This window comes from Chaetodon trifascialis, chromosome 19 (genome assembly GCF_039877785.1).
Source record: "Chaetodon trifascialis isolate fChaTrf1 chromosome 19, fChaTrf1.hap1, whole genome shotgun sequence".
Taxonomy (NCBI): domain Eukaryota; kingdom Metazoa; phylum Chordata; class Actinopteri; order Chaetodontiformes; family Chaetodontidae; genus Chaetodon; species Chaetodon trifascialis.
Window position 1 is genome coordinate 22,831,349 of NC_092074.1, and position 27,977 is coordinate 22,859,325.

Consider the following 27,977-nt stretch of genomic DNA (forward strand, 5'->3'; position numbering starts at 1 on the left):
CTTTCTCCGGTTTTCCGTGTGCTAAGCTAGGCTAAGCTAGCTCTGCACAAATGTATGTATATGTTGTAGGCCATTTTTTGTATTCAACAAACAGGACGTCGCAGTGTAAGGAGCCATTAGCCTTAGCATCGCAGCTAGGCTATGATTTTCTTATGGTGGCGACTAACTTCTTGTTTTCAGTCTGCTAAACAAGGCGACACAAAAAATCCATTTGGAGCTAGCATTATGACAACAAATTACATTTAAATTCATCCACTCAAGTGATTTTAGGTTAATTTATGTCCATTTCACAAAACTATAAATTGTGGTACCATTAAAAACAACCCAAAGCAAATTATCTAATCAGCCAGCATTTCAGACTCTACTCCATTCGGTTGCTGAGGGTTGAACGGAGCGATGAAGAGGAGATAAAAACCACTGAAACCCAGTTCAAGCATTTTAGCCAGGCATGAATCTTAATTAGACGCTCATAATATCCAGCCGATGAGAGCATACCAGGCTTCCCGAAGTGAAAACCAGCCGTGGGTCGAGCTGAATGTGACCAGCTTTTTGCTTCTGTGGATGCTTGTTTGCATTGTGATGCAGCTGACAGCGTTATTTGGGTCTTGGTCTTTGGTCTTAGATCTTGCTTCGATAAATTTCACCAGCTGAGGAACCTGAAACATCAGCACCCCCTAAAACATGTCAGAGGCAGCAGACGTTAAGCTGCATCTCCTCCAAAACTGCCTTCCTCTGCGGTGCTGTGAAATTATGCACAAGCCTCCTGAATTATTGATGATTCTCACCTTCATACCGGGATAATCAGACAACGAAATTAATATTTTTCCAGCACGAGCAGCGTTCCTCCCGGGTTCTTCCATATGGCTCGTCATCTGTCCCCCTCCATCCCTCCCCCCACCCGGCGTACTGGGAACCAGTAGACTGATGGGGGCTGCTGTGCACTCGTTTGACTGCACATTTCAGCCACAAACCATGAAATAATCAGTGGCTTTCATCTTATGGATCCTCATTTTCTTCAACCAACCACAAGTACTGCAAGCGGCTACTTAAACTGGATGATTTGAGGGTAGTTTTATTTGTACACCTTCTAATTTCCCCATTTACACTCAAAATACACACATATACACACTGTATATAATATATATATATATTTCATATTTGTTCATAATTTCTCATCTATATTTATGTCACGCATTAATTTAACTGTATGCTTACACACGTCATCTATTAATTCTGCTTAATTTTATCATTCTTGTCTGCAGATTTTCCTGATGTGAAGGTGAGTTTCAGTATATTTGATTACTGTTATCTACTTGTTCCTCTGTACATTTGTTTTTGTATTTTACTGTGATACATTTTTTAGATGATTTGCTTGATGTTTTAATTATTTGTATGAGTTTAATAAAAAAAAACTTTATGCATATAAATCCCCTGATCAAAGCCCCTTTTACATATACAATGATAATTTATGCACTGTGAATAAGCATATTAAAACTACACAACTAAATTACCCAAAAACCAGAGTTTTTAGTTTGTTATTAATATCTAGAGGGACGTGTGGTTGCTAACAGGAAACATCACAAAAAAAGAAGAAGGAAACAGGAAGAAGTTGGTGTTGATTGCCTCAAACATGTTGGCAAAATCTCAAGTTAGGACACGACACCAAAAAATCTGTTTCCATCCACTTCTACTGTGCAAACGCTTCACACCACCTCCTTTCATAACCTGTCCATGACCTACTTTAAAAAGTGTTTGGATGTGTCACAAATGCATGAAAATGCAGGACTAGATCAAACTTTGCTTTCTAAATGAAATGATATGGGCAATGATCTAACTGCCCTAATTAAGTTATGCTTGATTAAAGGCCTGATTAAATTAAAACACTGAGACTAAAGACATTTACAGAGGTGACATAATCAAATTACTGTAATAGATTGTAGGTCAAACACTGGGGAAAGCAGCTTCCAAATTGAATAGCCTGACCAATATCACACATTAATAAAGGTAAACGTGCAGCTTTGGTTGCATTAATATGTGTCCCATGTAAACAACGCTCCATAGAGCACAGGCATAAACAATAAACAGTTACCCATGTTGCAGAATTGCAGAGGAAATTAGCAGAATTTGGATGCATATTTGACATCTGGCTTGGGAATCCCAGATACCCGACTTCTCCATCAGAACTTGAACCTTGATTTTGTAAAAACTTTTTTTTTTTTTTTTTAAATTGCAGATTGCATATGTAAACTATATAACTCAGAGTGGAGCTGTGAGCAAAACACCTGTGTCAGTCCTGTTAAAAACAGCCACAGGTGAGACCAACGTAACAACAATGTAGCAGAAATAAAACTTACGCAGTGAAAATGAGCTGTGGAATTGAAGCCGTTGGCAGTTTGCCGATCCACCAAACTCCATTCATAAATCTACCAAATTAGTGTTATTCTACAAAATGCTGACGGTACACTTCTTCAAACTGTACCATCGATTAACAGAAGAAATAACGAAGCCGTCTGGTCAATTCGGCGCACGTGATGTTATTTTAACAGTGGGAAGAACCAGTAAAATAGTAAGATGTGAAAAGTTTCTCCACCGTTACTGTTAAGCATCGTTGGTGCAGGAATTACTTTTTTTCTTGAGTGTTAAATGGCTTCTCTCATGTTTCTGTGAATGTTTATGGCCCATATATTCAGGCACGACCGTTTGTTTGTGGTCCTGGTCAACAGCACGTGGGAACTTTGTCGTTACACAAGCTCCGTGTTGACGTTCTGGACGGTAGCTGTTATGTAGCAAGCTTAGCTAACGGAGCTAGCCGTCAGTGCGCAGCAGGTGTGCAGGGGCTCCTGTCCTTCAATGGTCTCCTCCTCCAGGCTCAGTCTACTTTGGCGTCACTTTCTTAACAGCAGAATGGGTGAAATGGCCTCGAAAACCCAGATGCCGACTCCAGAGACAGCGCTGCCCGGCCGGACTGCCAGCATTAAAGTGTCCGGTAAGACTGATGCCGGCTAGCTTTAGCATGCTAACGTTAGCTTGTTTAGCTAAATATGTAACTTCCTGATGCAACCGCGTTAGATAACGAACCAGTGTGGCCAGTTTGTTGGTTTATATGGTTTTCTGGCTACCCCAGGCTAACGGCGCCTTACTTACACGACGGAAACAGATTCAGTTAAATAGACGTAAACTGGTTTTAAGGTTTGTTAGAGATGAGTAGCGGCTTTCCTCGAAAACAGACGAAAGTGTCCCCGGTGTCCCACAGCTGAAAGACGGCTGGACTCCACCGAGCTGCTGAGGAAGCGGACAGCACAAACCCACTGCTACTGAATGCAGGTGGACATAATGGACAGCATCAGTAGACATTTGAAAGTGTGACAGCATTTACAGACTGATTACATCACTTGACAGGACGCTTAATGTTTGTAAGAAACTCGTGGAGGTTGGGAGTTAAATAACATGACATGTGACACGACCCCTCACAGCAGCAAAGGATATTTAAAACATGATTTAAAATGTCATGTGTGGGTGAAGATTTCCAGATTTGACAACCAGAAAGACAAAAATACAGAAGACAGGGTGGGACAGATAGGACTCTGTAAAACATCAGTAAAACCAGAATCTATCATCAATAATCAAACTGCAGTTTTCTGAAGTGTTCATGGTTCATGTCCTAATCTTCTTCATCCAATCATGTGTTCACAAAGCGGTGAACCTGGCCCTGGCCCGTGGACACATCGAGCTGACGACCCCTGAACTTAAAGAGACTTTGGTCAGATGTCAGCGTTTCTGAGAGTTTCATTACTGTTGGAGCAGACGTCACCATTTCCTCGGTTTGAAACGCGTTCAGTCGATGTTCAGGTCTTAATTATGACCGTGAAACCAGGATATATACAACTTATCATATATCTGTATATTTTGATGCCTAATGTCAGCAAAGTCCACGACAGATTGTTTGCAGATGACGTCACTTCGCTCTTTTGTTGCTGCGAGCTGCAGATGGAGGGCAGGAAGTGATTTTCTGCTCAGGAAACACTTTAACGCACAGTCAAAATGCAGATGTTTTACGTCGTTTACGGTCGCTCAGATCGATCAAACCAAGAAACCACAAGGAGCTTTTATTAAGTGCGAAGTATTGTTGTTCATAAGGGTGAAAAATGCAAGAAATTAACTGAAAACGCTGGAAAAAAATGTTTTGTTTACTGTCTGCGGTCGGCTAATGGTGGAAATGTTCTAACGTTAGTTTTTGTTTTAAATCTGTGGTGACAGATTTAAATTACAGCTACAAGCAACAAGACGAACACTTGTTAAATCAGCGTTAGTGGTTTTAACATAAAACAGCTGAACAAACAGTATTTTCTATCCTCTTTGACAAACTCTGAAATGATTCAGACGTCCTCAGTGGACCAATGTGGACACTCATGATTTCTGCATGTCAGCAGAAACCTCTTTACACATGTAAGAAAATACAATTAATCACTTATTAGTCTTTAATTACATTAATTTGCTCAGAATCTGTGATTTAGACAGATTAATATTGTGAATTAATGCATGAACTTGTCTGTGAAGATAATATTGAATTATTGGTGCTAATCTGAAGAATAAGGACGCTGGTAATAAACATCAGATATTCACAGCTTCAGTTCAATAATGCCAGTGTTGGCTTTTAATAATCCTCACATATGTGGGTTTATTTATTTATTCTGAAGGATAACTGTCACTGTAACGTGGAAACGGCTTCAACACAAAGTGTGTGTTTGTGAGATGGAGAGTTTTCAGTGTGTATAAACAGACCGACAGCGGCGGTGAGTTGGCAGTGGGGGCAGTTGGCAGCGATCTGCCCCCTCTTCACTACAAGTGAGGGCGCTGAGTGTTGGCACATGATGAATAGATCTGCACTGGCACCGAACAAAAGACACAAGACACACACTCCCAGACACACACTCAGTCACTAGCCTTTAACATTAAGCAGAGAGAGATGACAGCAGGAAGCAGCGAGTGGTGGAAAGGTTGTGGACAAGTTGCTGTTTGTTTGTCTTTGGGTTAAAGAGGAGCGGTGAGACGGGACGAGCGAAGGGTCAGATGTGAGTGTGAACGAGCCTCTTACATCCAGTTTTTGTTCATTTACCAAAGGGGTTTTTGTGGACTGGAGGGGATTGGACGGGGGAAGGAGGATGTGGCAGTGGAAGGGTTAGGAGGGCGGGGGTCCACCGCGGAAGGACGATTGGGACGGATGGATGGATGGATGGAAGGGGTTCAGACGGAGAGGCAGACACGCTGGAGCATCGCCAAGGCTTCTCGGGAACGCTGCCACGATGGAGCGAGGCGAAGAAAGAGCGAGGGAGCAGAGAGGGAAGGAAGAGCCATGCCTGCAGTGGAGAGACTTGGCAGGGCTTCCCCTCCTTTGTCTGTCTGGCTCAGGGCTGCAGCGCCAGAGGAAATCAAGAGATGTCCAGGCGTGGTGGAGGTGGTGGAGGAGGTGGAGGACGGGGACGAGCTCTGCCTCGGCTCCGAAAAGACGAGAGAGGAAAAAGTACTTTGAAACGGCTGAAAACTCGGATTCTGAAAGGGCGTTTTGGAAAGCGAAAAACAAAACAGGCGATTTTCTCTTCCTGAACGATTCTCAGCGTCGGAGACGAAGTGAAACTCGATCGCAGAGTCCGATAAGCCGACCTGTACTTTCAATGCCGACAAAGTAGTGCGATTTTTTTTTTTTTTTTTTCGACTAGCCAAACGTCTCCGACCTGGACGAGGACATCAGAGTCCAACGGTGGCCAGAGGAAGGCCAACCCTTCACCGAGCAAGAGGTTTGTGTGAGTCACTGTCTGTCTTTGAAACGTCTTCAAACCAGTTGATTGTTGTTCGGATGTTTTGGTGGTTTGACGTCAGTTTTAGAGCTGAATCTTAATGTTGGAGCTGGGACGCAGAGAGATGTCTGGTGTGTTGTTCTGTGGTGCGACGACTTGTTTTGTCTGGAAACCGAGCTGGAGGACATGAAGCAGGCCGAGTCGGCCCAGAAGCCTCGACCAGGAGCCGGGCTTTCCTCTGGTTTGACCTCTGTGGTGTCTTCTCTCGGCTGACTTGGTTGACGTTGAACTGAAGCCTTCAGGTTTAGACTCGTTCATTGTTGACCTTTGAAACAGTCGTCGATAAAACCTGATCTCAGCCTCCATTTAGTCGATCTTCTGGAGCTTCTGTCACATGATCTGAAGGTCTGAAGGCAGTGTCAAAAGTTTCCAGCCTGTTTCATCTCCTGCGCTCAGCAATGATCTCTGCTGCACCTGTGACCACACCCAGTTGTGATGTCATGAGGTGTCGGAGTACACCTGAACGTCACTGCAGCCAAGTTACACCACCGGAGGTCAGCAAAAACAAGGTTTTCAGGGGATGAGAAGGTGTTGAGTTTAAAAGTTCATTCTTGGTCCTGGAGGCAGAAGGTGATGAAAGAATCTCACCCAGGGTTCATTCAGTGGCCGTCCTCCAGCTTTGGATTGTAGATTATTGATCGTAGCTCGATCCCAGATCAGAAATATTCTATTGAATCTATATTTGATAATTATGAGACTGAAACTAGCAAAATTCAAATGTTTGCTCCTTCAAAATCCTTCAGTCATGTGACTCATGTTGCACACACAGCTAATAATGAAACAGGCATTTTTTGGAAATTAATGATTTGATTATTGATTATTTTCTCAGTTGATTGATGAAGCATTTTGTCCATCTGTTTCTTATCATATATGACAACAAAAAAGCATCAAATCCTCATATTTGACCGGTGGGAGCCGGATTAGATAGATTAGATGGATTAGATGGATAGATGAAAAATCCTTTCGACTGAATGATCCAATAATCTTCAACACCAACAACCTGCAAAGAAGTGGAACGAAACACAAAAATACAATTAAATTGTGTCTCTAATGATGTGGTAACTGCAGAATAATCTAATAATTACGCTGTTTTTAGGCTGTTTGGTATCAAAACTTTCCTCCTCTTCAGTGTATTTATATTCACTGTTTAAAGTCTCTCTGGCCTCTCGCTCTTCTAACATTAGCCCGGGAACATGAGTGTAATGTACACAACTCATTAGTCACAGTGGGATTCATGCTTGGGGTCAGAGGTTGCTCCCCCTCCCCCTCCACACCCACACACAGATGGACAAAAGTGAAAAGTGAAGCCTAATGAAGAAGTCAGCGTCGTCTTCGTCGCCGCTTAACGCAGATGTGTTCAGACATCCAGCAGCTGCTTTTTAATTAGCAGCTGTAAATCATCATTATTGCGGCTCGCTCCGGTGGCACGGCCACTTTTCACGTCTCTTTCTGCGGAGGTTCACGGAAATATCAGGGAGGACCGAGTGCTAATGACTTCAGCTCATCACAAGTTTATTTGAGAAAGAAAAAGTTGTTTGTGGAAGCCAGAAAACCCTGCGAGCAGCTGATATTAACGTCTGCTCACCACAGCGTTTTGAATACATGCATGTTTTTATGAGGTTTCTTTATAATTACTTTACTGGAGTATTTTCATCTGCTTCACTGCATCTGACTGATAGATTTTTACACACAAAACACACAAGAGCTTATGAAACTAAACTCCTATTAAACCACAGTAAGGAGACAAACACTGAAACCATTTATCAATTAAAATTAGTTTGTTGATTGGCAACTCTTTTCAGTGTTGTTTAAGTCATTTAATTCAGCTTTTCCTTTGAATGATTTGAATGTATGTGTCCTAATGTGGAACAAACATGGTGAAGCCGTCAATTTGGGCTCATTGAGACCACATTTCTCACTATTTTCCAAACCAGACGATCAATCGATCGATGGAGGAAATGATCAGCAGATCGATCAGAATGGAAAGAATCACAAAATACTTTAAAATGAGCTCCGCCTCAACCAGCTCCAACAGTGAAATCCTGCTTTGACATGAATGAGGAGACACAATAATCTAATAATAATCTGAGATCAGAGACAAGAGGACAGACAGTCTCAGGGGACATTTAACTGCACTGAGTACTTTTATTTTCAGTAGCTGAAGTACATTTTACTTTAAAGTTGGAGTTGGTGACGTAAGAGAAGAAGAGTAAACTAGATGAAGCTGGTGCTGTAAACTGGTGTCAGTCTCAGCATTAAGCACAGGAAGCGTTTTCCACAAGGGGAGGTCATGTGATCAAACACAAACTCTTTGCTCATTTATTAAATATAACTGACCTCCTGCACCAAATATTTCATGAGTCCATCAGTCAACGTCGGCGTTTTCTGCAGCGCACACACACACACACACACACACGCACACACACGCACACACACACACACACGCACACACACGCACACACACACACACACGCACACACACACACACACACACACACACACACACACACACACACACACACACACACACACACACACAGCCTGCAGAGACTTATTAACCCCAACCACTGCTCTAATTACATACGATCATAGCTGTCAATCAAGTGTTTCAAAGTTTTAGAGAAGAAGAAGAAAAGGAGAACAAAACAGGAAACGAGGTGGAGAAGGTGGAGAAGGCGTAGTGCACTTTGTGACCAGAGAAATAGAAACACAGCTTCACGGTCACTAACGTTCATCTTCAGGGAAACAGGAGAAACTTTTTGCTCTCAGTTTCCAAATGATTCCCAAATTTCCTGCAAACAACCAGGAAACTTTGTACTGACTGAAGGGAACATATGCACACTTCTTAATAAGTAATTTCAATTAGAAATAAGTGTTTCTTTGTCTTTTAAGGACATTTTGCCTTTAATTTCATGTCAAATGTCATATCATTAATGAGAGAGGGTGGAGGATTTGGTGGCATCTAGTGGTGAGGCTGCAGATTGCAACCAACTGAGCACTCCCCTTTATTTTCAGGTTTTATTAGATTCCATTTCTGCCAATAGACCCTCCACGCTGGACCTTTAATCCAGAGGAAAACCTGCTCGATCCCGACCTTAAAGCCCCGACCCGGACCGACTCGAGTCCAGAAAACTGAGGTTTCAGTTTCATGATCTGCAGCTGGACACGTGATTTCCATGAAACGTGAAACATTTAAACAGCTAAACTTGTATTTAACCGGCCACTGAAGACAAAGCAGTGCAACGCAACGTGCGGCCTTCATCGCCTTTGAGTGTTTCTAAGATTGAGTCCTCCACGTTCACAGACCGGCCCGAGCGTCTCCTCAGCGACAGCCTTGGCCATTGTGCCTGAAGCCCATTGACGCCCATGAAGCGGCCTGCTTTTCTTACAAATACTCGCTCTATTCATAAAAATGAATAATTTAAACAAGCACGCGGCTTCCTTGAGATGTCCTGTGCGTCGGGAGACGAGCGCAGAAGGCTGTCAGCGGCAAAACAATGAGGACAACGCTGATGGCTGTAATGATGGGCAGCAATAAAAACAGCGATGGCAATCTGAGAGGGAGGAGGATGGAGGGAGAGAGAAACTGTAGCACGGAGGAATAAATGGAAGGAGAGCCATGGGTGGAGGAGGGACGATCAGGGAAGGGGGGAGCAGGAGGAAGATGAAGAAACCAGGCAATCAAGAGGAGGGAGGGTGGGGGAGGTTACTTTGGAGATTTAATTGCAGAGCAGTTGAGGCAATCTTCTCTGTGTGTGTGTAGACTCTCCAATATCCCCCAGCCACACATTAGCTGCAGTCCTCCATCCATCACTGTCAGGTCTGCAGCTCCAGGGGGAGGAGAGGGGGGAGCCCTGGACGCTCAGGCCAGGCTGGAGCTCCGCTCAGGGGCCGCGAGCGAGGCCGGGGCCTCGTCTCCTGCTCTTTTAACTTCCAATGAGCAGAGAGAAACGAGGAGCGGAGCGAGAACGTCGCCGTGCCGACAAAGCAGCTGATCGTCATTTTCACCGTCGAACGTTCAATGAATCGAATCAATCGAATCGATCGAATGAGACTTTTTACTTTCAAACAATGTTCAATGTTTAGTTTGTTCTGAATCAGCTGTGCAGACATTTCATTGGTGTAAAAATGGACGATTTAAAGCAGCATTTCCATTTTTTCACATTTAACAAACGTTAGCATGATCTGGTTAGCACGCGCTGGTTAGCACGCGCTGGTTAGCACGCTCTGGTTAGCACGCGCTGGTTAGCACGCTCTGGTTAGCACGCTCTGGTTAGCATGTCTGAGAGCACCACAGAGCTACCGTAGCTTGCTGTGTTGTCCGTTGTGGACATTTCAGCTGCACTTCACTGGTGTTATATGGGCATGAACACGACTTAAAGCATATTTTATGCTAACGTGCTGCTCCTGTTTGGAGTCCATCCAGAGACCTTTTTGAGCTCCTCTGTCCGTCCTCACATCCTGTGACCTCTGTGAGCATTAGCTGATGGACTTCCTGGTGCTTTTCGTTCTGCCTCTGCTGAACGACGGAGGGAAAAAACATGAGAATGAAGCAAAAACTAAACGAGGAAATGTGGACAGAGACGGGGACAGGGACGCAGCAGCCTGACTCAGCAGTTTGCTCTCAGTCGGTGACGTCACCACACTTTGTCTCCTGGGTCATCTGTGATTGGTTAAATGTACTGAAGCTCACCTTTGCAGCGTGATTGATCCACCGTCAATAAGCTGATCTGAATCTTTAGACGTGAAACCCTCAGTGATTCAGTGCTGAGCTGTTTGTTTCAGCTTCACGTCGTTTCGTTTTGTTATCGCTGGTTTCACTCCAGAAAATTAAAAAGTGAAGGACGTGATGAAAGGACACCGAGATAAAACGCAGCCCGTCGAGTGCTGATTGGCTGATTCTGGAGCAGCGCTGCCTGCCTTCACACACATAGGCCTGAGCTGAAATAGAGCAGCACTAATGGAGAAAGAGTGTGTGTGTGTGTGTGTGTGTGTGTGTGTGTGTGTGTGTGTGTGTGTGTGTGTGTGTGTGTGTGTGTGTGTGTGTGTGCCACAGATGTCGCCATGGATAAAGGCCTGTTCTGTGATCAGGCTTATTATTGTGACAGGATTTAGGGAGCTGTGGAAGAGACTGGGAGGCAGGCTGGTTGCGCACATGCACACGCACACGCACACGCACACGCACACGCACACACACACTCTTGTACCTAAAATGAAGTGGTTAGCTGTTTGATGTGAAGTGTCCTGAAGTGCTTTCTAGCCTCTTTCACTGCTCTGAACCACCAAATAAAAGAAAATTAGTCGCCAGTGCAAACAGTCAGAAACAGGCTTTTATGCAGTTGAAGTAAAAATCATCGTGCTCGCAGAAAGAGGACGAAAACTACCAGCAGCCTCTTCAAATCCTCCTCTCGAACGACAGCAGAGCGCCGTTTGTACGGCGGAAGAAACCTGCAGCGAATATTTTTAGATGCATGGAGTGTTTTTACCTTCGTCTGCTCGGAGAGCTCGTGTGAGGTCAAGCAACGCTGTGGAAATGCATAGAAATTCATAGTGATGAGTCTGAAACACACACACACACACACACACACACACAGTTCAACCTCACACAAGAATATGAATTCAGTTCATCTACAAGAAGCGTTGTTATCATTCGCAGAGACATAAAGACGACCACGAGAACGGCGTTTCAAAGGAGGGACGCGTGGAATAATTACTCAGGAACGCGCCTCCATGTTTACAGAGTGTGTGTGTGCGTGTGCGCGTGTGTGTCAAAGAAAAGGTAACTCTAAAGCATTAATGAATCTCTTTCCCTCGTCTTAACCTTGTGGTTATGAGGCTATTTTTGATTTAATAGTATATTGGCTTTGTTGACTAATTGCTGCTCCGGCAGCTTGAGAGCGTGAAAAGCTGCAGAGGCAACATTCACGCCTCCTCCTCAAAGAGCTTCCCAAAGTGCTCTCCGGTTGGCCGCTTGTGTCGTGTTGGCGGGTGGAACTCAGGGAAAGATCCCGTCCTCACCACTGCAGCCGTGACTGTTTGTGGGTGGTGTTAGTGGAGGAGATGAGGTGAAGCTCCTGCGTGTGACGGTCACCTGCTGCCGGAGACGCCATGCAGATGTGAATTTTACATTTCTGTGTTCGGATTAAACGAATGAGTTATGATGTGTTAATCAGTGAACTTGATGAAGGGGATTTTGGACAGAGCGAGGCTAACTGTTCCCTCTGCTTCCAGTCTTTATGCTAAGCTAAGCTAATCATCATCTGTCGATACACAGTCACGAGGGTGGTGTCTCTTATTTGTCTGTGTTTGCAGTTCTCATGTGTATTATTATTATTATTATTATTATTATTATTATTATTATTATTATTATCATTTCTTCCTTTAGTGTTTAAGCTGCGGCTGCTGTCGGAGCTTCATTTGAATCAAAATGAGAACATGTGAACTCACGCAGTGATGATGTTTACGTCCTCAAAATGAGCAAAAGAAGAAATTCTGTTCCCGCTGTTAACACGGCGAACGCAGATTAATATTCTGCTAATATTCCTGTTTACACGCAGCATCCCTCTTTCACTCCCTCCTCTTGAAAAGGACGCCGTTGTGATGTTTGTGCACATCCAGAAAGCTTTTGATATCCAAATGTGTCGTAATGTCGGACCTGAAACGTGGGCTTTTCTTTTGTGTTCAAACTGTTGGCTTAGCGCAGAGCTGAGCGTAGACGGGGAAGAGGTGGTGTGCTGCAAACTGTGATAAACCCAGCTGAGACAGATGCAGGATGTGCCGCAAACACACAACCTGAAGGATATCAGCACATCCCACAGGGATAATTCAGAATATCCAAACTGAATATGAGGTTTACACGACTCATCTCAAATTCAGAAGATTTTCATTAAGAATCAGCTGTCAAATCCTGCGCCTGGTTGCATCAGCAGCAGCACTCCCACAAGTCAAACCTGCAGATCCTGCAGAGGAAATCAGAAAGTGCAGGACAACCCCGGATCAGACGGGACGCTTCGCTTTAGTTTGGGCACATCTGAGTCTCAGCTGACTCAAAAACCAAATAACTTTTCTATTATCGTCATTAAATGAGCACAAATGCAAAAAATCAGCAGTAAATATCCATCAAAAGCTTCTTTCATCAGCTGATATTTCCTGAAATACCTGCACAGGTGTGTGTGTGTGTGTGTGTGTGTGTGTGTGTGTGTGTGTGTGTGTGTGTGTGTGTGTGTGTGTGTGTGTGTGTGTGTGTGTGTGTGTGTGTGTGTGTGTGTGTGTGTGTGTGTGTGTGTGTGCGCACGCGCGCGTGCACTGTATGGTGATATCGACGGTTCTTATCAAAGAGGTTTGTACGTTTCAGAGTGTATGTGATTAGAGGTACAGTAGGAAGAAGGTGACAGCTGATGTGCATCGTCTGATTCCAGCTTTTGTTTTATTTTTAATCATGTTCTCCACACACACACACACACACACACACACACACACACACACACACACACACACACACACACACACACACACACACACACAGAGAGAGCTGTTAGACTCATTAGTATTCTGTCTGGACTTATTGTCTTTCCCCACTGACATTTACATTTAAATTGTTTATCTGTGTGTGTGTGTGTTTGTGTGTGTGTGTGTGCGCGCGCAGCAGTAATGAACATGCCTTCACTGGTCCCTGAAGGCAGCCATTACTAACACACACAGAGAATAATGTGGGAGGAGGAGGAGGAGGATCTATAGCAGCATCGCGGTGCGGCGTCCTAAATTTCCATCGTGCGATCACGGAGACGAGCGCGTCGTCGAAGGCCGATGCGTTCTGGAGCGGCGCCCAGTTTGAGCTTCAGATTTGATCAGTTTCAGGGAGAATATCAGGCAGCACCTCAACATCTCAACGTCCTCTCAGCGTCTGATTGTGACGGCGGGACGGCTGAAAGACGGAGTCTGGTGTTCAGATTCCCTCTTTGACTGAACAGGTGATGTCTCCACCTGACCGGGCTTCTCAAGCGATTGGCTAACTGAAAGGCCGCGGCGCTGCAGAGAGGGACACGTGATGAGATTGTTCTGATGCTGCAGTCAACCAACCAGGAAAACTGTTTAGACCTTATCAATAAGGCAAGAATTCAATCGTTTATCACACATTTTGCATAAAATAACAGCAGCAAAATATAAAATTCAGCAGCGCTGTTGCTTTAATCTTTTCTTTTGGACGTTTTGCTCATGTTTGAATCTCTTGCGAGGCTCAGTAAACATCTACGAGACGTGCAGTATGAATAAAGTTTGATTGCATTTGACTGCAGGATCACTTTAATATTTCCTTTATCCAAACTGACGGATGAGCTGGATTCACCGTGGATCCACAGGAAGCAGCAGGAACGCCGTGTGGCGTGAAGCACGTCAGCAGCAGGACTGGAAAGAGACAGGAGGTGAGGAGCCGCAGCCCTTTGCTCCCCAGCACCTAATCAAGATGGAGAACGGCGGCAGCGGCACTCCTCCCCTCAGAACCCAGAGGAAGATGACAGAAACCTTCGCACAGTTGTTCTGACACACAGCGGGATGAAAGGCCGCTCGTGTAATTAGACAAACGAGGACGACTCGCGGAGATTGGGATAGTGTGTGTGTGTGTGTGTGTGTGTGTGTATGTGTGTGTAGGCCCAGTTCAACTGATCTGAATACAGCCAGCTGAGAATGCACGAATCCTGCTTTGATGTGTGTGTGTGTGTGTGTGTGTGTGTGTGTGTGTTTGGAGAGCTGCTGATTGGTTGGCAGCATCCATCTGGCTGCTTTTGTCTATAGGCATGCTGCCCCACACAACATTTATGCTTCCATGCATGAAGCCTGTGTGTTTGTGTGTGTGTGTGTGTGTGTGTGTGTGTGTGTGTGTGTGTGTGTGTGTGTGTGTGTGTGTGTGTGTGTGTGTGTGTGTGTGTGTGTGTGTGTGTGTGTGTGTGTGTGTGTGTGTGTGTGTAAAGGGGGATGGTGATTGGAGGGAGGGGGATCCAGATGTTGGGTTCATTCTCATTCTACCCCATCCCATTTATTTTAATCCATCTCCCTCCCCCACAGTGTTGTACAACAAGCCATCTGTACACACACACACACACACACACACACACACACACACACACATGCGCACAGCCTCCAGCTCAGCCAGGTGGTTGGGTGGCCTCAGATGGGTCCTCATGCACCTCTGGCTCTGTGCTGATTGGAGTGAATGCAGCTCGTGTGAAATTAAGCAGAGCTGCTCGCCACTGTTAAAGTGGGTCACTGTGTGCGCGTGTGCGCGTGTGTGTGTGTCTCAGGGGGATTCAGTACTTTCATTTTTGGTTTTTGGTGCTGGCGTCTTATGAAAATTTCATTGAAAACACACGGTGCACACGGCGAGCTGTTTGGCGGCCGCCTCGGCGTCCACACGGGGGCTGAAGAGAAGCTCAGGTGGAAATGTTCGCCCGTACGTGTCGTCCATGTTTGATCTCCCTTTCATTTTAATGCTCGTAGCCTCATTCTGTCTCTGTCTCTCTTTCTCGTGCAGCCAAACACGATGTGAACGGCAACAGGACTGTTTCACCTTTTCCGGAGGGGACAGAGACGGTCATGTTTGGTAAGAGTCCAATCAGAAAACAGGAAGTGACGGCAGTTTGGACAGTGGTCGTACGACCTGAAATCCAGGCTTTCATGGTTTGTTTTGCTTATTAGACAGCATCAGTACACCTAACATCACAGGATAGTGGATATATAGAGGCTGAGGCTGCTCACGTTGTTTTTCCTCTTCTATAAATGGCTTTGAAGCTAACAGCTAACTGGTTTGGATACTGTATGCATTGCTAAGTGGTAGCTAGTTTGTATTAGCTACGATCATGCTAGTTTAGCTAATTTAACTTCTATAAAGTCACTAAGTGTGTAAAACCTCCATGTAAAGGCCTTTAAAAGTGACCATATCTACATATAAATTCATCATCAGTGCGTTGATTTATCGCTCTATGAAATGCTTTTCCCAGCTTCTCCGAGGTGACAGTAACGTTTTCCAATCTGAGACCTGAAGATATTAAATCTGCAGTCGTATGTGACAGAGAAAAAAGGCCAAAGTTCAGTTTTTATACGCTGGAAGCTGAGATTCCTTCACTTTTAGCTTGAGAAATGAAGCGATTGACTGTAAAACACACGCGAGCGAACCCTCACCTGGCTGTGAGGTGAGTGTGACCACGCCTCTTCTTCTGCTGTCTTGGGGTGCTGCTCGCTCGTGTCTGCTGTTCATCGTAGCTTCTGTGTCTCCTCCTGAAGGAATGGGCTGCTTCTGGGGAGCCGAGAGGAAGTTCTGGAGACAGAATGGAGTTTATTCCACCCAGGTGGGCTACGCAGGAGGGTACACGTCCAACCCCACCTACAGGGAAGTCTGCACAGGTAGCTTCTGCATGCTCACACACACACACACACACACACACACACACACACACACACACACACACACACACACACACACACACACACACACACACACACACACACACACACACACACACACACACACACACACACACACACACACACACACACACACACACACACAAACACAAACAGTGTGTTGTCAGCTGAGAGTCAATAGATTGTGGAAAACAAGGCACACATAAACAGAAGTGTGAATAATTTCCCTCAGGCCCTGTTATACTGGGGCATGGAAAAGGCTGCTATTGATGCCTGACCACTCTGTGTGTGCGCGTGCGTGTGTGTGTGCGCGTGTGTGATGCACATCCAGACCTCCCAGTGATTCCTCCAGTAAGCCAGTACACAGTGAATCCATGGTTAGACCTGCATCGCCACCTGTCTCTTTTTCTTTGCTGTCAGACAGTCTGGACAGATTCGTCCATCAGTGGACATTTTCAGTGGACATAGACACTCCCAGCAGAGGTGGAAGACAACAGTTTGCTTGTCTCTTTTTTACGGGCAGCCGTTGTAAAACACAACAAATTCAACGATGCTGGTGAAAAAATCACAAGAGATGACCGAGCGATGCTAGCTGGTTTCTGCAGTGCTGTGAGCTAAATGCTAACGTCAGCATGCTAACAAGGGCAGTGCTAACGTGACGTTTAGCAGGTAAACCGCTAATCTGCGTTTAGCATTCAAACATTTTTTAATTAGCATTAACACAAATGGATTTATTATAAATGATGCTAATGTGCTAACAGCACTTAGCTACGCCTCCTCACATGTGCACGTTTCATCCAGGCGGCATCGTCACCCTCCTCTTCTTCACTCCTCTTGCATGCAGCTTTGGTAAATCAGGTAAAATAACACCTGAACACGCCGAATGCTTCGAGCACAGGCTGAGTGTGTGATTTGCCTTTTTCTGGGGCAGAGGAGGGATGGCTCACATGACCCTCAGGTACATTTGTCGGCCGGCTTTGGAGTCACGTTGTTCACGTTTTCCAGCCTCCACCTAATTTACTGCACGTGTGATTCCTCCATCTTTAACTGGAATGTATGTTTATGGTGCAGCTTCAGTTCAAAAACACTGTTTATTATGTTTATTTTACTCATCTGCAATCCAAAACTTCCTGTTGTGAAACCGTCCTTCACAACATTGTTTTTATGCCCTTTTCATGCTGTCTGTAACGACTACGTTTCCCCAGCATGGGATCAGTAAAGTATCTTATCTTATCTTATCTTATCTTATCTTATGTCGACATTTTCTATACAAACATACCTGTAAACTGCTCACATGTCAAACTTTCCAAAACGTGTACATTCTGGAGATGCTGTGAAGGGGAGCTGTGGTAACACACTCTGTCTTCATCCTAAAGCACGTCTCTGCCTCGTCTCTGCCTTTGTTTAAATCTCTTCTTAAAACTTTTCTCTCTGTGAAAGTCAGATCTTTCCCTCCTCTGCGCTCACTTCCTTTGGCCTTTTTCTCGTAAAGCTCTTTGCATCATCGTTAGGAAAAGAGCTTTAGAAATAAAGTTTATAATTATATTTTAATGTCATTTAATTTAATATGTTAACAGCTTGTTCCACTCCCACAAAGTGGCCAAGAAATGATTTAATGCTGTTTTTAAATGAGCTAAAGTGTTTCTTAGAAAAAACATGCTCATAAACTCTAAGAAAATGATTTGAATCATGAAATATTCATATTTCTGTTTTACTTTATCAATCAATGAATAATCTGATTATTTTATTGGTTTCTAAGATGTCAACGGAGTCTTTAACGTGTGTATTTTTGACATTTTTGTCGTGTACACTGTGTATTTGTGTGTGCTTCAGAGGTCATTGTCTTTACTGCGCTGTGCGTTCATAGATGATAGGATTAACGAGCCGTTCAGGGTGAAATGCGACATAAAGAGGATGTAAGATAACGGTAAACGTGCTTCGTGTGGACAGCAGCTGTCTGCAGCTTCACCCTCTGCTCTGGTTCCGAGCGCCGCTTCATTTCTCGTCCGAGATGAATTCATTCCTGCGAGGTTGGTTTGGCGAGGCATTAATTTAATATCGACCGCCGCTTTGTCTCTGTTCGCCAATATCTACTGTAGGAATCCATAACTCCAGATATTAAAAAAGTAATAAGAGAGAGAGGGGGACGATGAGGTGCAGCGCGTTGGGTCACACTCATTACCGACGGCAGCTGCTATCTGTCTGTCTGCTGGAGGGTCGTTTGTTACGCTTCAGCATTACCATCGACTGTGGGCGACGGCGAGCTTTTCAAGGACAGGAGCTGCTTTTTGCCTTTTCAGGTGTAAATCTGATGAGTTCAAGGACGTTTGTAAAATTTCGTAAAAGTGCTGAAAGTGTTCCGAGCAGGGCTTCTTCTTCAACAGCAGTTTGTCAGAGCGGTGTCACCTTCAGGTCCACTTGTTCTGGAGCTTTCGACCAGGACTTCAGTCGGACAACCAAGAGTTCCTGAAATGGAAAAGTTTGAAGACAGCAGGTGTAAGCTCTGGAAGAAGTGAGCAAGTTTCATCTGGAGGATGATTCTCCAGAACTTCTAGACGAGATGGCCTTCAGTTCCTTCATGTTCCTCAGATTTGATTCTATGCTGTGAACCTCAAACACTTGTGATGAAGCTCAAACACACATGAACTCACAGGTGTGGTGTTCCGCAGGTATGACGGGTCACACTGAGGTGGTGAGGGTCGTCTTCCATCCAGAGAAGATCAGCTTCGCCAAGCTGCTCAAGGTTTTCTGGGAAAGCCATGACCCGACTCAAGGTGCAACGTCAGCCACACACACACACACGCACGCACGCACGCACACACACACACACACACAAACTGAAGCTGCTGATCGATAAACAGGAAGCTTGAACACACCTTGTATTCAATGGTTTTTGTTTATTTCTATTATTTTTTGCACCTTAGATTAATACTGAAGACATTACAAACAAATTAGCATGTAGCATTTCATTAGCATGTAGCATCTCAGTCATCCAGACTGCTGTCCTTAAGAGGCTAACAGTATCACTTTAACAAGACACAGTTAGCGTGTGAACAGTGTGTAGCAACATTTAGCATGCTAACAGGCCAACATTAGCATGCTAGCATATTGATGTATATCATGTAGCTTGTACCGTGTTCTCATTTTAACATGCTAATTAGGATGTCACTACGTGTTAGCATGCTACTGTTAGCGAGAACAGGTGGGGCCTCAGCCGCATCATGTCATGGAAATTTGACACAAAAGATCAAAAATGGCTTTTGTTGGCATCTTTGGAGCCACAGCACTGGAGTGGCTCGACCCTTCGAGCCCACAAAACGTCGTGGCTGGCAGGCTGGCAGGCTGACGCTGAAGTGATGAAAGGATACGTGATGAAATGATCAGCGCGCTCAGATTCAGCGTTCGGCTCTGCCAAGACAGACAAGTGATATTTTTGGAAACGCTGTCAGCTGTTGTTTTCTGATGATGTGATGCTGCTTCTGCCAAGAGCTGAGGACGAAGGCTCCTCGCGTCAGCTGAAATCTTGATATTCACATTGTGTGTGTGTGTGTGTGTGTGTGTGTGTGTGTGTGTGTGTGTGTGTGTGTGTGTGTGTGTGTGTGTGTGTGTGTTCAGGGATGCGACAGGGGAATGACATTGGGACGACATACCGCTCTGCCATCTATACCGACACAACGCAGCATCTCGAGGAAGCTCTGGCCTCCAAGGATGAATACCAGAAGGTGCAAACATGCCTCCATCCATCCTCTCCTCTCTCCTCCTTCTCTCTCCTCTCTCCTCCCTCTCTCTCCTCTCTCCTCCTCTCCTCTCTCTACTTCTCCTCTCTCCTCCCTCTCTGGAGTCTCTGTCTTTACTTTCTTCCTTATCAGCCTATTCTTTCTCCTCTGACTCCATTTCCCAGAATCCCCCTCTGCTGCCCAGCCGTCTTTCTTTTCTGTCTCAGAGATGCTCAATACTGAAATATAATGTGTGTGTGTGTGTGTGTGTGTGTGTGTGTGTGTGTGTGTGTGTGTGTGTGTGTGTGTGTGTGTGTGTGTGTGTGTGTGTGTGTGTGTAGCATTGTCCATATGCTTTTAAAGTCAACACACACACACACACACACACACACACACACACACACACACACACACACAGAGGAGGTTCATACACTCCCTCTGTTGAACTCTCTCCTGCTGAGACTTCTGCGCCGCCATCCCACCAACAGGGCTTGTTGCCATGGAAACTGACGAGGAGGCGGTTGCTCCATTCTATTCTTTTCTATTCTGTTCTAGTCTGGTCTCCATTAGAGTCCTCTCTCCTCCTCTCGCCTCGTCCGTCCCTCGTTGGATTGGTCTGTCCGCTCTTTGTTCGACTCGTTCTGTCTCGTCGCCGCTCGAGCCTCAGACCATGTTTTTATGATCTGATGTGTCTCCTGCCTCCTGGGTTCAAGCACTCGAACGGATTTGCAGCCTGAAAGAGTTATTTCAGTTCTCTGTGGACAAACACTTGAATTTCTAGCTGCCAATAAGTAAAAAATACTCACTTTGTTCATTATTTTATTCCTTATTTTGCTGCCTTCAGTCTTAATTGCTGACTGTTTGAGCTGGGGGTCATGTGGCTGCTTCATATTTTAACGTTATTAGACCAACTTGAACACACAGAGCGGGCGAGCTGCTCTGATTATAACTGGGTTTTTTTTTTTAACCTCTTCCACCAGCCGTCACTCTGATGAGCAGTTAGCAGTCGTACGGTGTCATTGACCCTCTGACGTCCACCGACTGGATGTCGACACAAACACCTGCACACTGTGGAGACCGTCTAAGTCCTAGTAGTTTTGCATCAGTCCAACATTTTCCAGCAACAACAAAGATTAAAATCCATCAGGCAGATTTCTGCAAACTGACTGCAGATGATCGTGCCCTCCAGAGGATCTTTGGTCTTTCTAACTCGGACAGAATGCAAAGTCAATGTGAAGACGCAGCACGTTTGCAGAGCAGATTGGTGTGAAGGTGTCTCAACCTGAGCCACGAATGTGCGCTTATCCCGAGCTTCTATCAGTAGACGAGAGGAGACGGAGACAGACTGGAGGGAAATAATAGAAAGAGTTTCTGCGTCAGAAGCTGAGCTGAACACAAACACACAGAAAAACTCAGAGCTGGTTGGATCATTCGCTGCCTGCTAGCTTACAGCTGACGTACGTTTGATACGGCTGCATTGACAGCTGCGTGAAAGGAGCGTCCCTCTTCCTCTGCTGTCTGTCCATCTGTGACTGCAGCAGCTCGAGCGACGGGTTTTTGGTTCCTGCTCCTCAGAGGATCAACCCTCACATGTCCTGCCGCTCTGAGGCAGCAGGACTGTGCAGCCGGTAAACCTTTCAAGGAGGATGAAATGCTAAAAATGCTAAAGCTGCTAATAGAAAAGCATCACTCTTGACTCGTCTCATATAGTTGTGTGTGTGTGTGTGTGTGTGTGTGTGTGTGTGTGTGTGTGTGTGTGTGTGTGATGATCAGAGGTGGACAAACACAGGATACACAGAAATATAGACGGATACAGTTGATAGATTATCTCCGTCCATCATCTTTCTAGGTTTTGTTTCCTCTCTCATTTTTTTCTCACCAGATTGTCTCCCCCACCCTCTCCCATCTGTGTGCCCGCGTGTATGTGCGTGTGTGTGCGTGTGTGTGCGTGTGTGTGCGTGTGTGTGCGTGTGTTCGTGCGTGTGTGTGTGAGCAGTTGGCCTATAGCAAACACGTTTCATGCCAAACCATCTGGGCCTTAAATCTGTCCTCCACTAAAATCGCTTTAGTTGCAAAACTGACGCACACACATATGCAGACATTGACTGTCAGGGTTTGTTCAGATTATGTTTTGACTGTTGTTGTTGGTAATTGTATATTTGGTGCTTCGCATGTGACGTGACGCTTCTTTAACTCTTTAAATCTGAACGTTTTCATGCTTGAAAAGACGAAGAAATGTCAATGATTCAGAGAGCAGATGCATCGTTTCGCTGCACTCACCTCAAACACTGCCTTTACATGCATGTGCCTGTAAAATATTAATGAACCTGCGCTCCCAAAAACCTTTGCTGGAGTCGCTCCTGCTGATGAAGTCTTTGTCGGCGGCTTTCGCCTTCGTCCCCGCAGCCCTGAACTCTTCTCTCCGTCCATCAGAAAATGCGTCTCAGCGCAGAGGACTTTCCCAGGAAACGCCTTCCTGAAGCTGCGTCAATAAAAGAAGCAGCACTTCTTCTCCAGCCACGTTTTTCATACATGCAAACATAAAAGATGGAGGAGTGAGAGCGGCGATGCACAGATGGAGGAGGAGAGGAGTTCCAGGCCGGCGGAGGAGGCGCAGACACAGAGCAGTCTGCTTAATGTGGTGTCAGGGTATTGACTGTGTTCGCTGTGCTGCCTGGCTTGATTGTATTGTTCACACAGGGAGTGATTGGGGAATTTGGTGTGTGTGTGTGTGTGTGTGTGTGTGTGTGTGTGTGTGTGTGTGTGTGTGTGTGTGTGTGTGTGTGTGTGTGTGTGTGTGTGTGTGTGTGTGTGTGTGTGTGTGTGTGTGTGTGTGTGTGTGTCTAAGGTACAACAGCACTGCAGAAAATTACCTTGCAGGCGGCTGGCAGTTGTCTGAAGCATGAAAGGAGCCTCCCTTTTCTTCTCCTGCCTCCTGCCATCATTAGGGTGTGCACTGGGTCTAAAACGGCAGGTGGAAGTGGTGACTGTGTGTGTGCGTGTGTGTGCGCTTTATGTAATAATGTGTGCTCACTCGGTGGGTGCAGGCATGGGAGCTGAAGCGGTGTGTACTCATTGTTCTGGCATCTCTCTCGCTCTGGGCTGCGTGAACGTCCATATATCTCCTCCTTCAACGCAGAACAACTGCTTCTCTCTGCGTCGCCTTTTTCTTTGTCTCTGAAATCCCTCTCTGGCGTTTTTAACATGCCAGCTTCACCTTTTTTCCTTTCCTCTCTGCGTCTCGTGGGTGCTTATCAGCATTGTTCACATTTCCCTGCTTTAGCAGAGCAGTCAAGGTATTTGCATTTCAAATGAGAAATCTACTTCTCTGACATGCAAATTAATGGATGTGAATTATGCATTTATAGCAGGCTGCTAACGCGGCAGCAGGACCAGCCCAAACAAACACACTGCGACGCCGGGAGGAGGGACGCTGCCGCTCGCTCAGCCAGTTTGGTGGAAAACGAGGCCGTTTTGGGTTTCGCAGGTCGTGTTTGAAGAATGTCTCTGCCTGTATTTTTAGCTCAAAGCTAAAAATAAAAATCTATAGCCGATACATCGAGCTGATATCCACAATCTTAAAGGGACAGTCCACCAACGTCTGACAGGAAGTCGTTTGTAAAGCTGACAGACAAATGCAGTGGAGTGAAAAATACATTATGTAGAAGCATGAAGTTGCATGAAATGGAAATACTCATAGAGAGTACAAGTACCTCATGTCAGTACAGTACGTGAATAAATGTATTTGCATTCCACACTGATGGTGCTGCAGGAGCCGTTTCAGATGTTTCTGTGGGCGTTTTTGTTTCTTCCTGTTGGAACATGTTTCCTCAGCCTCGCGGCGTTCCTGTGGGACCCCGCGCTCATTAAGACCTGCAGAGACCTGGACCTGGATCTGTGAGGACCCTGAGTCCCAGCCTTACTCTGCTCTGACAGACCCGACAGGCAGATGTGCGGCTTAAACTCGGCTCAGCCGTCGCTGATGCTTCGTGTTGTTACATGAGGCACTTGAAGTGCGTTAATTTGACGTTTGACACCGTTTTCCGTAACTTTTGACATTTGGTGCTGATGGTTCTGCTCTGTGCTGCTCGGGGGCTGCAGATGGGAACGAGCTGGTGGCTGAATGAGGTTCAAAGCCTCTATTGTCTTTTCTGGGATGAACATGTTTCGAACGTGGTCCCTGATTTAAAGGCCGTCGGACATGAGTTCAGAAGGTTAGTTTAAAACTGGTGCAGCAGCCTTCAGCTTCTGTAACACAAATATCTGGAATAAACTCTCAAGATTCTGCTGAATGAAGGCTAAAACCAGTTTATTTCTGTGACTTTATCTGCCTTCAACTATTTTTAGCCCTTTGTGTTTGAGAGGAACTACATGGTGTATAAATAACGACCTGCTGTAGCTCGTACCTCCACCCTGCTTTAGTGGTGTCAGGACAGGAAGTGATGAGTGGGACAGCAGGAAGTGATGAGTCAAACAGCAGGAAGTGATGAGTAGGACAGCAGGAAGTGATGAGTCAAACAGCAGGAAGTGATGAGTAGGACAGCAGGAAGTGATGAGTCAAACAGCAGGAAGTGATGAGTAGGACAGCAGGGAGCGAACGCTGTCCATTAAAGCTGAACGTCAGATCATTTGTGTCTCTCGTCTCTTTGGTGGTTTTTGGTAAAAAAAGCCTCGCAGTCCCTCTTCCTCTCTTTTCTTTAACGACATCCGAGCACTGACGTCAATGAAGTAAAAGTGGTTTTCAAACAATTACCTCTCGCTAACTATTAGAGGCACCAATGTGTGAAATTACCCAGCACCGCTCCCAGCCTGATCGTTTCTTTTTCTATAAATAAACAGAGAACTTTTAGTGTTTCCCCAAAGAGATCCGAGCACTCGCACAGGAAGTGCATCCAAAACAGGAAACGTGGTGTTTAACACTGAAGCCGTCAGCTGAGACGCCGTCACAGCATCATTTTACTTCTGCTGCTGGTTCTTTGTACACGTATGTTGTGTTCAGACACACAGTCTGACTTTACTGGGAACTCGCTGGTTTCTAAACTCTCCAGGAAACTTGAGAAGCTTCGTGTCGCCGTCGTGTCAGGAGGACGAACAGCAGCTTTTTAGATGAAAGGCAAAACATGGAAACCTCACCCAGCTCGGCTCATCCTCCTCTGTGATATGACGCTGTGAACATACAAGCACACATGCTAATCATGGAGACACGCCTCCATCACTTTCAGAGGTGTGTGTGTGTGTGTGTGTGTGTGTGTGTGTGTGTGTGTGTGTGTGTGTGTGTGTGTGTGTGTGTGTGTGTGTGTGTGTGTGTGTGTGTGTGTGTGTGTGTGTGTGTGTGTGTGTGTGTGTGTGTGCGTGCGTGTGTGTGTGTGTGTGTGTGTGTGTACTCGCCGCGTCTCTTTGTCTTTAATTTACCCACACGCCATCTGGTTGAGTAATTTTTATCACGAGGAGGAGAAGGTGTCATCTCCAACTGATTCTGCTGTGTGTGTGTGTGTGTGTGTGTGTGTGTGTGTGTGTGTGTGTGTGTGTGTGTGTGTGTGTGTGTGTGTGTTTCCGTCAGTACCTGGAGCTACAAAACGCATGAAACACTTCTCTTTCTAGGATGCTGATAAGCACTTAGCAGTGTGAGGCCTTGGTGAGATGAGTTCGGTTGAAAGTCAAACGAGGTTCAATGCAGACAAACAGCAGGAAAAGAAATTATGGGATGTGATGACGTAACAAACAAACGCGTTTAAAAAAACCTCATTTAAAGAAGCGAAAGCAGGATAACTGCATCTGCTTTCACATGAAACCCAAAGTTCAGGGACACACTTCAACTTCATTTCCCATCATGCACTCTGTTCCTATTCTATTTTCTCTGACGTGTTCCTGCAGGTTTTGTCTATCATCTCTTTCTAAACAGTATCTCACCCCTTCACGCCCTTGTGAATCCATGAACTGTGTTTTCTTTCAGGTTCTGACAGAAGAAGGTTTTGGCCCGATTACAACAGAAATCGCCGAATCCAAACCGTTCTACTACGCAGAGGATTACCACCAGCAGTACCTGAGTAAAAACCCTGATGGATACTGTGGGCTGAGAGGCACGGGGGTCTCCTGTCCAATAGGAGCCAAGACCAAGGCCTAGACAGCCAACGACGGCCGAGAAGCATCTCCAGTCTGACCAGTAAGGATGCAGTGATGGAGTGATGGCTGAGATGTTTGGTTCTGCAGCACTGATGATCCCGACACCCCGAACAATGGCCGAGCCTCGACCAAGAGCAACAGACGCACTGATGTTCCACTGTTATCTCAAATACACACAATAGTCAATAAAGTCAATTCTGCTTCTGATTCAAGAAGGAATGAAAGAGGGAGGCTGTGTTTGTTAATGAGAGGACGCGTGTCAGCAGGAGTATTAGCTGAATGTTTATCGTCATAGCCATGTGAACAGCTGAGTAGGAATATTTTCTTATTTTTTGGAGTGAGGCCAAATCTGGAACTTTTTCAGCTCGTAAACGACGTCGCTGTGAGCCTCCTGCCTGCAGCCATGATGACGCTCGGTGCAGCAGGACGTCCTCTGTAAAGCTGAGTGATGTCAGGTCACGTCCACGGTTTGGCTGTGTCCACGCACACATCGTGGACCAGCAGTAATAAACTTATGGACGATTTGAGCTGAATAGGTTTTTATTCTTCTCTTCATCAGCATGAAGAATGGCTTCCAGATTCAAAACTGAACTTGTGACAGCACTGAGAGAGGAATCCTCCTCCTCCTCCTCCGCCGTCACATTGATCAGCTGAGTAAAATCTGACTGCTGATGCTCCGTCAGGTCGTCACTGACGTCCGTCCTCCAGCCGACACGCTGAGTGTTTTCAGACTGGAGTGTTTTATTTGGTTTGGTTGCTGCTGATTCGTGAAAAAGAACTAAAAGTATGTCATCGCTGTGAAATCACCTGCAGCCGAATGACCACAATGAGATGAGTGAAACTTCATCTCACTGGTTTTCATACATGAGGATTTTCCGCAATTTGAGCAAAATTTGCTGTTTTTCAATTTGTTTTTGTGACTTTTGAAGTGCGACCGCAGATGAAAAGTGTTCATGTTGCTTTTAAAAATGACGATTCTTTAAGAAACAAAACACATTAAAGCGCGTGGAGTCTGTGTTTGCTGACTTGTGACGCTGATTAAAGGTGTGCGCGTCAGTTTTGAGCAGGTGACTTCACGCAGTGTGCGAGCAGCTCACATACAGAGAACATGGAGGAAATTAAACCTTCTCCCTGCTGCTTAGTCTCATGTTCTCTGACCGGATTTGCAGCAGATGATATTTTTTTGATTAAAAATGTATTTGTATGTTTGTGTTTGCTGTTTCGCGGCGTGGTGTGTGTGTGCATGTGTGTGTGTGTGTGTTGTGTTTTGGGGGAGGATTTTGGATGACCTCCTTCTTCTGATTTTGGCCTGAAGTAATGTTCCAGTCCGTGACTCATCTGTCATCGCTATTAATATGCATGCATGTGTGTTTGTACAGTATATGTGTGTTTTGATGGTACGGCGTGCAAACACACACCAGGAGGAGGAGAGTGTGTGCGGTGCCAGGCCCTCCAAAGCTTGGCATCGGCATCACAGAGTTGAAAAAGCCAAGAGAGAGAAGAGATCAGTCTCTTTGGAAATGGCAGAACGCCATCTTGGATCTGCATGGCGTTGGATCGCCTCCATGATTCAGGCTGCAGGACCGCGGCTCGACCGGTGTTTCAGAGCCAAACCTGACCGCTATTTTTGGACCCAAGCTGACGAAGGCTGAGATTTGGTGCAAATATTAAAGGCGTTAGAATCCGTCTGTTTTTGTTTTCAGTAAAATGCAAATCAAATGTCAACGTTTGCTCCTTTAATCTTTGTCAAACTGTTTTGTTTTTTTTTGGTAACAATCATCATTCAATAAACTATCACATTGATCAGTTCTGTAATAAATAGAGAAATTTCAATGTGCAGCACATGCATGAGGCTGAATGAGGACGA

The 27,977-nt window shown here is 45.4% G+C and overlaps 1 protein-coding gene across 2 annotated transcripts; it reads left to right on the forward strand.

Annotated features, from left to right (window-relative positions):
* The first annotated feature begins 2,638 nt into the window (after positions 1 to 2,638).
* Positions 2,639 to 27,948, forward strand: msraa (methionine sulfoxide reductase Aa). 2 transcript variants are annotated; one of them, XM_070986939.1, is made up of 6 exons: positions 2,639 to 2,986; positions 15,382 to 15,450; positions 16,131 to 16,250; positions 18,941 to 19,045; positions 19,887 to 19,993; positions 25,941 to 27,948. In XM_070986939.1, exons 1-6 carry the CDS (start codon positions 2,851 to 2,853, stop codon positions 26,109 to 26,111), a joined length of 708 nt encoding a protein of 235 aa, XP_070843040.1. In that variant the 5' UTR covers positions 2,639 to 2,850; the 3' UTR covers positions 26,112 to 27,948. The 2 variants fall into 2 exon arrangements, with proteins under 2 accessions (XP_070843040.1, XP_070843041.1); XM_070986940.1 differs by lacking the exon at positions 2,639 to 2,986 and adding an exon at positions 4,814 to 5,795.
* The last annotated feature ends 29 nt before the right edge of the window (positions 27,949 to 27,977 follow it).